General features: G+C 41.8%; 1 protein-coding gene across 3 annotated transcripts in view; it reads left to right on the top strand.

Annotated features, from left to right (window-relative positions):
* TANGO2 (transport and golgi organization 2 homolog) overlaps positions 1-13,632 on the top strand; it is a 128,820-nt gene that overhangs the window by 53,369 nt on the left and 61,819 nt on the right. For all 3 annotated transcript variants that reach the window (XM_083149737.1, XM_083149746.1, XM_083149729.1), the window contains exons 3-5: positions 7,190-7,278; positions 8,307-8,426; positions 10,933-11,047. In XM_083149737.1, coding sequence (XP_083005863.1) covers positions 7,190-7,278; positions 8,307-8,426; positions 10,933-11,047 — 324 coding nt within the window. The remainder of the gene's footprint in view (positions 1-7,189; positions 7,279-8,306; positions 8,427-10,932; positions 11,048-13,632) is intronic.

Genomic DNA, 13,632 nt, shown 5'->3' on the forward strand with positions numbered 1-13,632 from the left:
AAGGTTACCCATCTTTATTGTGCATACAGAACAAATACTACACCAATACTGTTTTAAATCTGGCACGGGCACCTGATTCCCAAAGTTTTGACTAATAAATCATTATTTCACCGTTCATTGGTCAATTCTATAGTTTTAGGTGTCTGGAGTCATACATAGCATTGTGGATTTTCCCCCCTCTTGCTGAGCCCTTATGGGTATTCTAACAGCCTTCCCGATGATATTGTCCAGGATGGCAACATTGAAACCCGTCCCCTCCAAGGGGTATGCTCTGTGCTGGCTCTCTGAGTTGCCAAAATATAGGCAATCGATCATATTCTGGTGTACCTTCTTCAACAGCCTTTTCCCATAGGCATGAATATACATTGTGGCTGGTAGACCAGCATTGTCGTAAGATCCTCCCATCTCACCCACATGCCACATAACAGCATATTATTATTATTATTATCATTATTAGTAGTATTATGGAGCCCATACACGGTCCATTGTGTACTGCTCCGTTCTGTACTATGCGATGCGTGCTCCCGCGCATCACATAGTACGGTACAAAAAGTATGTGCTGCACATACTTTTTGTACTAGGTACACATCGGATCGGATCGCAGTGCATGCACTAGGGATGCAATCCGATCCGATGTGTACTATTTAAGTCCCAAACGGATCCGTTAAACGGACCGTGTATGGGCTGCTTAAGTATTATTATTTATTTATATGGTGCCACAAGGGTTCCGCAGTGCCTAACAGAATACATAAATAAGCAAAAACAAGAAAACGATCACTTATAATACAAGTCAAATTAGGACAAGTACATGGAAAATAAAGATTGTTGCATTGGAGCTCCCAGGTGAACAATATACATATCGTTCAGTGACCTCATCTCACTCTTGCTGCAAGCATGCCTCAATTATATAGTCCTCATTGAGCATGCAGCACAGATGACAGAGCATTTGGAAGGGATTCGTTATGTATTTGCGTTAATGATATTGAGCATTTACACCGTGCAATATTATAAACTATATCACTCCCAAAATGAGCAATATTGTTTATAATACTGCTTAGTGTTCATAGGTCTTTAAGTACTACAAGCATTAACAAACAATTCAGACAGTGAAGGCAGAAGTAGCTGGGGTACACAGGCTTAGGGCTCATGATCTGCCTTTTGCCCATCACTGGTTTAGATTATAATTATTTCAATCTTGTTTTTGGGACCCCATGAGGCTCTCTTTTGACAATTAAAATCGTGATCAAAAATGTTCTTTGTCCCTATGTCATTATATTGAGGAATGTAGTCCCATCAAATGTAGTATTGTTCTATTAGGCAGAGCAGCAAGTGCTGGAAAAAATTCTTGGATTATTGCATAAAGGGTCAATGTTAATAATTGAAAGTTTTAAAATCAATATTTGCTAAATAACCCGGGGCTATTACTGAGTAACAGAATTGATTGTAATCCTAATCATGCATTAAGGTTAATCGGCCATCAAAAAACATAGTAAATATCTTTTGCTTTGCTATATTTAATTTTCTTGATTCCTAATTTTCTATTGAATAGAATATATATTATAAGAATTACCTTTATTGCTTTCACATAATAAACGTGCTACATTGTTACAGTTATATATTGCTGGTCACATCCTATTACTCCAAAAAATTGAACCTAGGCCTGACATATTTCGCATGAATAGGTGTAGAGATGGTAATTGCATGCAGTAGTTACATTCTGCTTTCCCTTTGTGGCATAGAAAATGTTGCCAGGGCTCTGGGGTAAAATCTGAGCCTGTCACGCTGTGCCCTACCCCAGTACCCTAAAAACATGTGACATCATATATTCCTATAATTAACATTTTAGATACAGTACCTAGACCAAAAAGCTTTATATGATTCCTGCTTCTCTATAATATAGATGGCTATATTATAAGATTTGCAATATGGCGCACTAGTAACAATGGGGCAGAGATAAAGTGGAAGGTGATAATGCACCAGCTAATCAACTCTTAACTGTAATTTTTCAAACATAGCTGATGCGTTATTATCTTCTACTTTATCTCCACTTTGGCTCGGCGGCGAATGCCGCAGGGAGCTGGGGGATGGCGGAAGGCAGGGAGATGGAAGCCTCCCTGTCTGTGGGGGGAAAGGAGGGCTGGCGGGGACACAGGCAGCAGAAGCTGCCCCCCCAGGAGAGCTGGCAGGGGACGCGGTGGAGGGAACTCTGTGCTGGTCTCGCTCCATGCATATGTAATGCATTGAATATCTAATGAGCAGCTCCCCGCCCCTTGCTGGCGTAAACTGTAAACAATAAAAATTAAATATATATTCATGTGCTGCAAGCACATGAATCCAAATAGCATGCCAATTCACATAATAAAATTACTGATTTTTTTTACACCAAAAAAAAAATCACTTTATTTTAAAAGAACACATTCCAGTTGATATTACAAAAGATATCGAATGCAAAACGGTGAATTATGGTGAAAGCAGTTCTCCTTCCTAGCATTGAGTACACTCTCGGCGAATCCCAGTGAAACCCCCATTGAAATACACCAGCGAATTGCAGCGAGCATGAAATGGAGAACTGGCCGGCATTCACTGTTCGCTTTTGGCGAACAGGGAACATAAAATAGGGTGAAACTAATTTTCAGTGAAAAAGATTCACCGCAAGGAGTGAAAAAAGCCAGACCCACCCCAAAAAAGCCAGATTCACCCCAAACAAAGTGTTGGCAGCCTTCCAGGGTAAACCAACTACATTCTGGCTGTCTAGAATTACTGCTGCAAGCTCCATTCTGCTTTGAGTTGTAAAGTTATATACATGCACTGAGCAATACTTGACCAATATTTATATACATAAGCAATATATTAGCGCACATATAAAGTGTAACTCCCTTGTATGTTAAAATGGTTAGGCAGAAGTGTTGGGCAGGTGCTATGGTAAAACCGTAGGTTTGACATAGGCCCTTATTCAGATCTGATCGCAGTACAAATTTGTTCTCAAAATGGGCAAAACCATGTGCACTGCAGGTGGGGCAGATGTAACACGTGCAGAGTTAAATTTGGGGGTTGGTGTGTTGAAACTGAAATCTAAATTGCAGTGTAAAAATAATGCAGCCAGTATTTACCCTGCACAGAAACAAAATAAATCACGCAAATCTAACTCTCTCTCTGCATGTTGCATCTACCCCACCTGCAGTGCACATGGTTTTGCCCATTTTGAGAACAAATGTGTACTGTGATCAGATCTGAACATGGGCCATAATAGTGTGATGTCTTGTCCTGGTCATCTCCACTGTGATTTTTTTTTACTTAAGTAATAATGTAAGGGCTCACTGTCTTAGATTATAAAATTAAATCACAAAGTATCTCAATTTAATGTAAGCCAGGCAGTCAATGATTTATAATAAAAACATGACCATAGTACAGGAACAAGATAAGCATAGTAAGGCGGGGGTCTGTGTGATGGGGATGAAAATGCTCCCCCCCCCCAAAAAAAAAAAAAAAGATGCACTTGGTGTATTTGACATCCTCCAAGAGCAGCAGTACTGCAACATGTATTTGTTTGACTTTAAGTAATCCATTAAAAGAATATAACAGATGAGTCTCAGTCTGTAGTACAGGGCTCTCTGAATTTACAGCTTGAAATTAATATACCCTAAAATTCTATCTGGGCAGTTTAGTGGGGTAGCATGGAGCAAACAACCCCCCCCCCCCCCAGTAGTTTTCGGTGTCTGGTGAGAATACAGCTTGCTATAACAAACGCTACAGGATAGCTAAGAATTAAGTAGACAATGTGTTATTGTGATGTATTGGATTACATTATCTTTGAATAGTTTATTAGTAGATTTCATTGCAGTTACAGAATGTGTCTGGTGCCCTGTTAACTGCAATAACATTGACCTAACTTGTGTTATTCAATAACATTGGCCTGACACATTCTCCAAGTCACTAGTATTACAGTAGGAAGCTATCGATCCCGAATCTCAGGTGTAAATAGTGCCACTATTGTATCATGGGAATTCGGACTTTGGGTTGACTTTTATAATGGCGACAGTCAGATGGTCGCCCAATATTGGTTGACATGGGTAAAAGATTAACATAAGCAAAAGGTGAAAACATAGTAAGCCAAGTGAGCCATGCAAGGATACATGGTGCACTGATAGAGGGTTTCACGCACCTACAGTACATCTGCAAATTGACTCCAAGAATGTTCACCTTGTCGTGCCGACCTTTTCCTTGTTGACATTTTTCCCATTCGAGGCTGACTTAATTACTGACCCTATGATGAACTGCCCAATCAGCTTCTACCTGTCATTTTTCAAACCCAGTCTGTAACATGGCAGGTAGAAGCTGATTGGTTGGCTGTTTATCACTCTCCATTTATCACTTTTTGAAGCTTGCTACATCTGACCCTGTGAGAGAGGTAGGGACAAGTTTACTAAGATTGGAATTCTATTGAAAATGGTTGGTTGCACATAGCAACCAACCAGATTCTACTTATTTCCTTCTTTAGCTCCTTCAAAAGATAAGGATGTGATTGGTTGCTGTGGGCAACATCCCATCTTCAATAGAACTGCCATTTTAGTAAATTGACCCCGTAGTATCCAAAAGTAGCAGCCTCCTATTTATCTTGCTATTCTCTGCATACTGCATTGCTGCAATCCACTGAGCAGAGCCGCTGTCACATCCGTTACATCATTCATCCTCTTCTAAGGTTCTTTGAACATCCTTTTATCTCTGCACATTGCTGGCACCCTGGTCCTGTTTAACAGGAGGTCAGCGTTTTGCCTGTGTTCAAACAAATGCTAGAACTGACTCCTTTATCAATTCACCAGGATACCGATAAAGTACATCCTGCGTAAGCCTGGCAATCACAAGAGTTTCCAGCATGCCGCTTCAAAAGCCACAAATTAGTTGATTTATATCATGGCTCAAAATATATTACCTCTTTTCAGTGGAATGCTAGGCTGCAATGATTGTATTCATCTCGACATATAATGCATTCTTTTCTAAGTATTAATATCGTGAGATGTAAGTGAAGGTTCTGTAGGGCTTTATCTGTATATTTTCCAGTAACCTATTTTACAAAACGTAAGACACTATGAGCCAGATGCACTAAGCTTCAAGACTGACTAAATGAATAGTTATAACCAATCATCTCCTGCCTGACATTTTTCAAACACAGTCTGTGACATGGCAGGTAGGAGCTGATTGGTTGGTTGTTTACCACTCTCCCTTTTATCACTTTTGAAGCTTAGTGCATTTGGCCCTATACATATATTAGTGTTTAGTGATTTTATAGTGTTTTTGAAAACCTCTGGCATCAGTATTCAAGTGAACACATCTGCTTACCTCCCAACACTCCTAGAAAGTTAGTTGGGACATCTTGCATGCTGTAGGCGTGTTCCCACAGGTCGAAGCTGATTGGGCGGTTCTTTACTATTCTCCATTTTATCACTTTTTGAAGCTTGATACATCTGGCCCACTGTGACATGAAAGAAATGTAGCAGGGTAAATGGCTTAGCACCCCAATCCTGGTTTGTAGTTTCATAATAAAATATACTCTACGAAGTAGGTGTGCATCATAGGGTCAGTGATTAAGTCAGCCTCCAAAGGTCGAATTGGAAAAATGTCAACAAGGATATGATTTTTTGGGGGTATGGCTATCTAAAAAGGGGAGTGGACTATACCAGCAATGCTGCCACCAGGCCATGCCTCGTTTTTGCTGCTGTGGGGGCATGCTCAGCAGGTCTGTGAGCTGTTGGCTATGCCCCCAGTCCCTCTGGCTGCAAGAATAGACGCTGTGTGCATGCACACAGCGTCTATTCACGAACCACAGGGGGGACTCCGAACTCGCCCCTCCCGCGGGACACTGTTGGCCACGGGAGGGGCGCGAGAACACCCCCCCAAAAAACGGGACGGTTGGAAGATATGCATCTGCCTGAATGGTATGCTTGTGGAAAGGCTGCAGTAAAAGCATATAATTTGTTTGCCTGTGGTATTCATCATCGGACATTCTGCATGGTAATGTGCGCTTTATTGTGGGGGTTTACAGGAGTAAAGCACTTTTCTATTCAATATGTGCGTCTTGTTGTATATGGCTGTAGTGCAAACAGCATTTTTAATGTCTTTTTGTCTCTTGTCATGTTGGAAACTATTTACAATAATCATAACCTGCAAGGCATGGCGTGCAAGATAAGTGCATGAGTGTGACTGGGGCAGAGCTCTTCAAATGACGGCTTTGTTTTTATCTCACAAAGCAGACATGGATCAATTGCTGTAAGTGTAGTGATATCATTGATTCCTATACTAACATGCACATAGTATTTATATGTGTGTGACAAATACAGGCCTAGAGCCGCAGTTGGCAACCTTTTTCTGTGAGCGTGCCGGCTAAAATCTTGTTAATTTCAGTGTGTCAGCCCTACATTTATAGTATATTCCACAGAATATGCTATATAAGTTATTGTTACCCACACAGCTGTACAGTGTTGGAAGTAGTAAGTGGGGTAGAGTAAGAGTTAAGCTGCGATAAAGACAGACAGCGATATCGCTAACAATTTTCCTTGAACTCTCTGGAGCTACAGAATGAACTATATAGTGCATACACATCAGACTGCTTGGAGCTCACAAATGAACTAGGTCCTACAATATGTAACTTTTTTATTATTATTATTATTATAGCTTCTGAGTAAGTTTATAGTAATGTATGTAGCTGAAGGTAAAACCTGATGTGCCATTCTAACAGAAGTACTGTACACTGTTTTTCAACCTGCATGTAGATATGTTGTCTAATTAATTAGGCAGTACGGATGGTTAGCGATACTGCCTAACAACGCGGAGGTCATGGGTTCGATTCCCACCATGGCCTTAACTGTGCAAAGTTTATATATTCTCCCCGTGCTTGCGTGGGTTTCCTTTGGTTATTCCGGATTCCTCCCACAATCCAAAAATATACTGGTAGGTTAATTGGCTCCCAACAAAATTGATCCTAAAATGAGTGTGTGTGATGTACATATAGATTGTAAGCTCCACTGGAGCAGGGACTGATGTGACTGTTCAAATATTCTCTGTAAAGCGCTGCGGAATATGTGTGCGCTATATAAATAACTGGTAAAAAATGATTGTAATTATTCAATGAAAATGGTAATACAAAGTTTGTCACTGGCTTACATCTGCCTCTTTTTTTTCTTTTTTATTGCAGGCTCATTCTAGCAGCCAATCGAGATGAGTTCTATCACCGACCTTCCAAACCAGCTGATTTCTGGGGAAGTAATAATGACATCCTTAGTGGTTCGTATGAATCCAACATTTACACCAACATTTTGGTTTATCTAATTAGACCTAGTGTATTTTTGATTGTTAAAAAACATCCTGATACTGCTGTTAACCCCTTCAGTGGCACTCCCAAGCATTTTCCGGTTTATGCTCCAGTGCGCAGGCTGGCAAACCCGGAAAATTCTCAGGAGTGTCACTGCCTGCACTCCCTCCCGCCAGGCAGCACAGCTGAGCGCTGAGATCAGCGACGAGCTCAGCTTCAGCGGCTGCCTGGCTCCTGCATGCCCAGCCCTGCCTTCTTCTGCCCTGCTGTGTGTGGCGTGACTTTGTATTGCCGGGTTGCCGGGGGCAGGGTCGGGCAGCGGCTGATAGACGGTTCAGCGGCACTGCCCGGCCCCCGGGGTGGCAGTGGTGGGTTATTTTTTAGGGAGTGCTCCCCAGAAAAAAATTTGCCAGTGGGGAGCGCTCCCTAGAAAAAAAAACACCACTGAAGGGGTTAATGACCAAAGGTCATTATCGTGGTATCGAATTAGAGGTCATTGCAATGGCTGAAAATGCATTCGTGATCTCCCGAAAACATGTGGGTTGAGGGATAAATCCTCTATTCCATGTATTATAGCAGCTGCTTATTAGCAACCTTCAGTATAATCCTCAATAAGTGCAGACATCAGGTGATAAAGACCCTGGCATCGGGGGTAATTGGATAGCCCCCAAAAAAACATTATCTGTGGCCAATGACTGCTGGTAATTAACTAAGCGGACACATACAATTGGCTTTTTGCTTGGGTCAAACTTTTTCACCCAGTTGATCTACCCTATGTTCCATGGGTGAAAAAGGTTGACCCAAGCAAAAAGTCAACATGAAAAAGGTTGACACGTGAAAAGGTCAACTTGCGTTTTTTGTGTCGACACCAATTGACTTGGACCCCCAATTAGTGTATTGTATACTTTGAGAAACTTATTCAATCTTATACTTTTTCTAGTATTTTGGGGGTGGGGAAGGCGAGTCATGATCTACAACTTTTAGCCATTTATCATTGCAGGCTTGGACTTGGAAGCAGGAAAAGAAGGAGGAACTTGGTTGGGGATCACTAAAAGAGGAAAGGTTGCTGCTCTTACAAACTATTTGCAACCAAAAATAAATGTGCAAGCTAAAGGTAGAGGTAAGGGTTTGTCCATCATTACATAAAGTTGCTTTAGTTAAAGCAAATCACTGATAGGGATGCAGTTAATATCCCGGCGGTCGGGATCCCGGCGTTCAGAATCCCGACGCCGGAATCCCGACCGCCGAAATACCGACCGCCGAAATACCGACATATTCTCCCTCTGTGGGTGTCCACGACACCCCTGGAGGGAGAATAAATTAGTGTGCCGAGCGTAGCGAGGCACCGGGCCTGCTGCGTGGCGAGCGCAGCGAGCCCGCAAGGGGGGGCGATCCACGTCCCCCCCCCTTGTCGGCATTTCGGCTGTCGGGATTCCGGCGTCGGGATTCTGAACGCCGGGATCCCGACCGCCGGGATTCAGTACTGAATCCCACTGATATATAGATGTTTCTATGATCTTTGCTGCAGTCACATCAAGAATCCTCTAGTGCCCGCTGTCTTTTGTGTTTTTTGCTTCCTTTTTTGCCAGAAATGCATCTAGGACACACAAGTAGACATGCTGACTAATTTGCTCTATGACACTATACATCTCTGTGAGTCTCTAAATCTGTACACGTACAAGTTCTACACTGTAGCAACCAAAGCTTTATTCCAGGTTCTGTTCTGCTCCAAATACAGACTATAGATTTGCAGCACACCCCCTGCTGGCCAACTACTATGCGAACAATTAATTTGTTGCTCTGCTCAGACGCTCATTAGCATTTAATGTGGCTGAAGGCATTGGGTTTAGCCACTTTGGGCAACTAAACCTGATTAATGTTGTCGTCTGGGCATCTAAAAGTCTGGGATTGGGCATCCAATATATGGATTTTAAAAATATTTTTTATGACACCTCTGTAGGCTGTTTGCTACTGGTTATGGGTGTCTGATTAGAGCAACAATTGAATATCTCGGACAGATTTTTATTACTATAGATGGCTAGCCGAGGGTGCATAGCACAATTGATTTTGTTATCAGAGTTGCCTGAGACCTGGCCGCTCACTCGCGCTCGGCATCTTGCACTGCATGTTGTATTGAGGCTAGATATATGACGTACATGAAGACATTGGATGCCCAATTGCTTCCCGAATATATTGGGCCAGTGATCTAATAAAGATTGCTTTGCCAAGAAGTCACAGCACCTAGTCCTGGGGAGCTCAGTTAAACTTCTGGATAATCCCTATACGTTTCTGTATTGAGTGGGATTTGGATAGTAAATTCCATACTTGTCTGCTTTGAACAGAAGCTGACCGCACATAAAGAAGTATCGCCTCTGTGTCACAGCTAAAGGTGTCCATACACGTTGCGATTCTAGCATGCGTTTTGAACTTCTAAAGTTCAAAATGCATCGCATTGGTTAGAATATCACTGTGTATCTGCAGGGATGCGATGCGCGTCCCCGTGGGTACAATATTGTGTAGCACAAAAAGTATGTGCAGGCAGTACTTTTTGTGTGGCATTGTATCACTTTTGTAGTACATGCGATGCGAGGTCCATTAGGTGACTATAAACTTAAAAAAACAAAAAGGCTAAAATCGCAACAGTACAGAATTCGCATCGCATCCCCCACAAGTGCCAAAATCACATGGCACCTATAAATTCAAAACGCACAGCACACTGAAATCGGTACGTGTATGGGCACTTTTAGTCTGAAACAGACATTTTGGATGCATTTCATCTGAAGCGACCAAAATGGCTGTTCTAATTATTATACTGTATAGAGGGCTCTAAAGGTGCCCATACACGTTACAATTATTGTATACGATATCGCATCTCGGTTTTGTGATCAGATGAGATCTAGTGCAAAAAGTATGTGCAGCACATACTTTTTGTGCTAGACCGCATCTCATCTCATCACAAAACCGGCTACAAATATATTGGCTCACACCCTTAATCAGGCCCTGGATGAGCATTTCTCTCTGGTCCTTTAAAAGTGTGAAGCCATTTGCTAAATGCACTAACATTTTTTAGACTGTTTTAAATCCTAATTTAAAGTCTTTTTATTTGTAACCTATATATTCCAAAATTGTTCATTTTTTGATATACAGAACTGGTTGGTCATTGAGCATCCCAAACAGATATATTATATACAGATGCAAAGACATAAAGCTTACTAAAATATGTAATGTAGTTTGGGATATTTAGACCTTCTATTATCGCATAGTAAATCCTGCAGAACATTTACGGAACATGCTTAAATGGTCATATAATGCCAAACATGGAAGCCGTGCACTTGTGAGTACAGTGGATGACTTTAACATTCCCACTCCATATGATGACATTGAGTTATTTTTGCAAAAAGGTATACTCAGAATATAGTTTAAAGAACTACAAATAATTGCTAAAAGCTACACATTCTAGTGAACTTCATGTAACTTGTGTTATCATTAACTGTGTATAGCATTTGTATATTGGGAATTGGAAAGTTATGACAAGCAGGCCAGGTACAATTTTACTGTAGCGTGTTTTTCTATGTTCTGCTCTGTGCTTCTGGTCACAGTTCCTTCTGTTCACAATCTCTCCACAGGTGCACTAGTATCCAACTTTTTGACCTCTGATCTTGATAGCTTTTCCTACCTAAAGAAGATATCTGCTGAGGGACATCTGTACAATGCTTTTAACTTGGTAGCAGCAGATTTTAGGTAAGCCCAATAGTCATTTTAGTAACACCACATACCTTTGTAATCTGTAGTTTATGAACAAAATTTTTGTGATTTTTAAGTGCCTATATCCAGAAATACTAACTTTTCGTTGGGTTCTCTATGTGATATAAATAAGTTCAGAAAAGTATGATTTACAGTGATAGTTTTTTATCATAGCTAGATTAAGAAAAAGGAAGCGGGGGGTACAGGGGGTACTGCACCCCAGACCCCTCTTTGTCAGGCCCCCTCCCCCAACTGGAGCACAATGACACCACTAGCTCTGCATCTTGTACCGCCACAGAACCAGGCAGCCAGAATGCGAGGAAAGGTACCCATACACTTAAACGGTTTGGCACTTTTCACCTGATTCCGATGCATCACGCCGAGAAATCAGGTGAAAAGTGTCCAATCAAGTGAGCCTAACCTTCGATCCGATGTGCGGTCCTGTGCGCATCGGATTGGAGCCAGAGATCACAAGGGCTGCACTAAGGATTTGTCAGATCACATATGATACATCATATGCAAAAGGAGCACATACAATGCATCCTGTCGCCCGGGAGCCTCCCCAGCTGTAAGTGAAGGAATCTAAGCCTTTTGTCCTCTTTGCCTGGTGTCTGTCTGGGTCCTTGTAACCTCTTACCTAATAAGAGCATTCATGTCTAGAGAGAGGGAGGCACAGAGTCTTCATGAGTTCTTTCCCAGTGTGTAAGTAGTACACAGGCTTCTGCTGTTCTTGCATGTGACCAGATACATTTATAGATTTTAATTTTCGATGTGTGTTTTACATTTGTCTTTGTTCCACAACATAAAAAACTTTATTAAATAGTTGTCTCTCAGTTAAGGCCCCCTTACACTTGTCCAACAAGTTGGACCTGATTGACTCCTATGTGCAGGATGATCAATCTCTTGCTATCTCTTGGTTATACCCAATGGCACGGGATTGTGCATTGGGTCCTACACATCAGGCACATAAGATTTTGTCAGACAGGCACATCAGATTTTGTCAGATAAATTGACATTTTGGTCAAATCTAACAAAATCTCACAAGTGTAAGGGGCCCTCTCGTTGGTGTTATAAACAAAGCCTCCCTCAAGCTGGGTACACATTAGACAATGCTGCAAACGATGCAATATTGCTCACAATTTCCCTTGAACTCACAGATAAACGATATTACATATAGTACTGATCGATTTCACAAACTGTCATTAGTGTTGTTGATATCCTTAAATTGAGCTGCATGTCCACATGACATTGATAATGATCCAGGGGAGCATTTATCATTAATGCTATAGTGCCACACTGGACGCTATGTACAAAAAAATTAATTGGGACTGGTCGTTATTGTGCATATTGTTTAAAAACTTTTTGTACTGTGAATGCACATTTATGCTATATGTTACTGGAATCAGAGCTGACTGCAAATGGCAGTACAGTTGCTTCCAGGATGAGCATTGCTTCAGTGAATTGCTAGCAATGCAATGTTTAAATTCACTTGCAATATGAAAATAGGTACTGCTTTCCTAGCACGGCGCCCGTCTCATTGATTGTATGCCTTAAGTTTAAGGTACTTAAGGCATACAATCAACGCGATGGACCCGATTTTTTAATCTCATGGATCTTATGCATCCATAAGATGTATGAGATCCAAGAGATAAAAAATCGTGAGCCCCCAATAACCATTGTTAACGCCACCAGCACTATCAACACCAACCCGAAGCGCGGCGAGCGCAGCGGTACGCGTCCTCTGACCTTTTCATACCCCCACTATACATGTCGGCGTGGAGTTGATTTTATATAGTGTTGCGAGCACAGCGAGCCACCGAGCCCGAAGCGTGGCGAGCGCACGCGGACTACTTTACATGTATTGGCGTCAATAGTGGGGTGGCGTTAACAATGGGAGGGCCATTTCACCCATGAGGGGGGGTTAGCGATTAATATTGGGGTTTTGGGGCCTTTTTACATTGATTCCAATGTTAAAATCTCGTTGATTGCTTCATCTCAAGCATCTTATGCCGCACAAACACATAAGATGCATGAGATGCTTGAGATATCAGCCCCACACATACAATCTAGATCGTGGGTGCCGTGCTAGGAAAGCAGTACCTGAAAATAACTAAGTTGACTTCAGTTAAGTCGCCAGCTCTGTCAAGTAGGAGCCCTTGCATGCAGAGTGTAACTTGCAGTGCCCTAAACTGCATACAGTAGCATGAAGCAGGTGTAAGGTGGCTGAGTAGCAGTAGCATGGATCATTAAGAATTAGCCTCTCCTTGGAGTGGGGCAAGATTGATAATTGTCTTGAGGCCCAAGCTACAGAAGCATATGCTGGCTCTGCACAATTGTTACATATAAATAAAGCTGCTGTTCTTACACTGCTAAAAATCTCACTTTAATTTTTAATGCATCATTCAACGAGGTGTTGTGTAATTAATGCACAGCACATACACAATCAGTCTTCTATTTAAAGGACTGTGAAGAAGGTGAAGTCAAGGGGTGGGGAAGGTTGTAAGGACAGTGCAGGCCGGATAGAGTAGACACTTCATGTAAGTATACACAAGAACACTTGTACTGCTGATTACTAATCTTGT

This window comes from Crinia signifera, chromosome 1 (assembly GCF_055691185.1).
Source record: "Crinia signifera chromosome 1, ASM5569118v1, whole genome shotgun sequence".
NCBI classification, from domain to species: domain Eukaryota; kingdom Metazoa; phylum Chordata; class Amphibia; order Anura; family Myobatrachidae; genus Crinia; species Crinia signifera.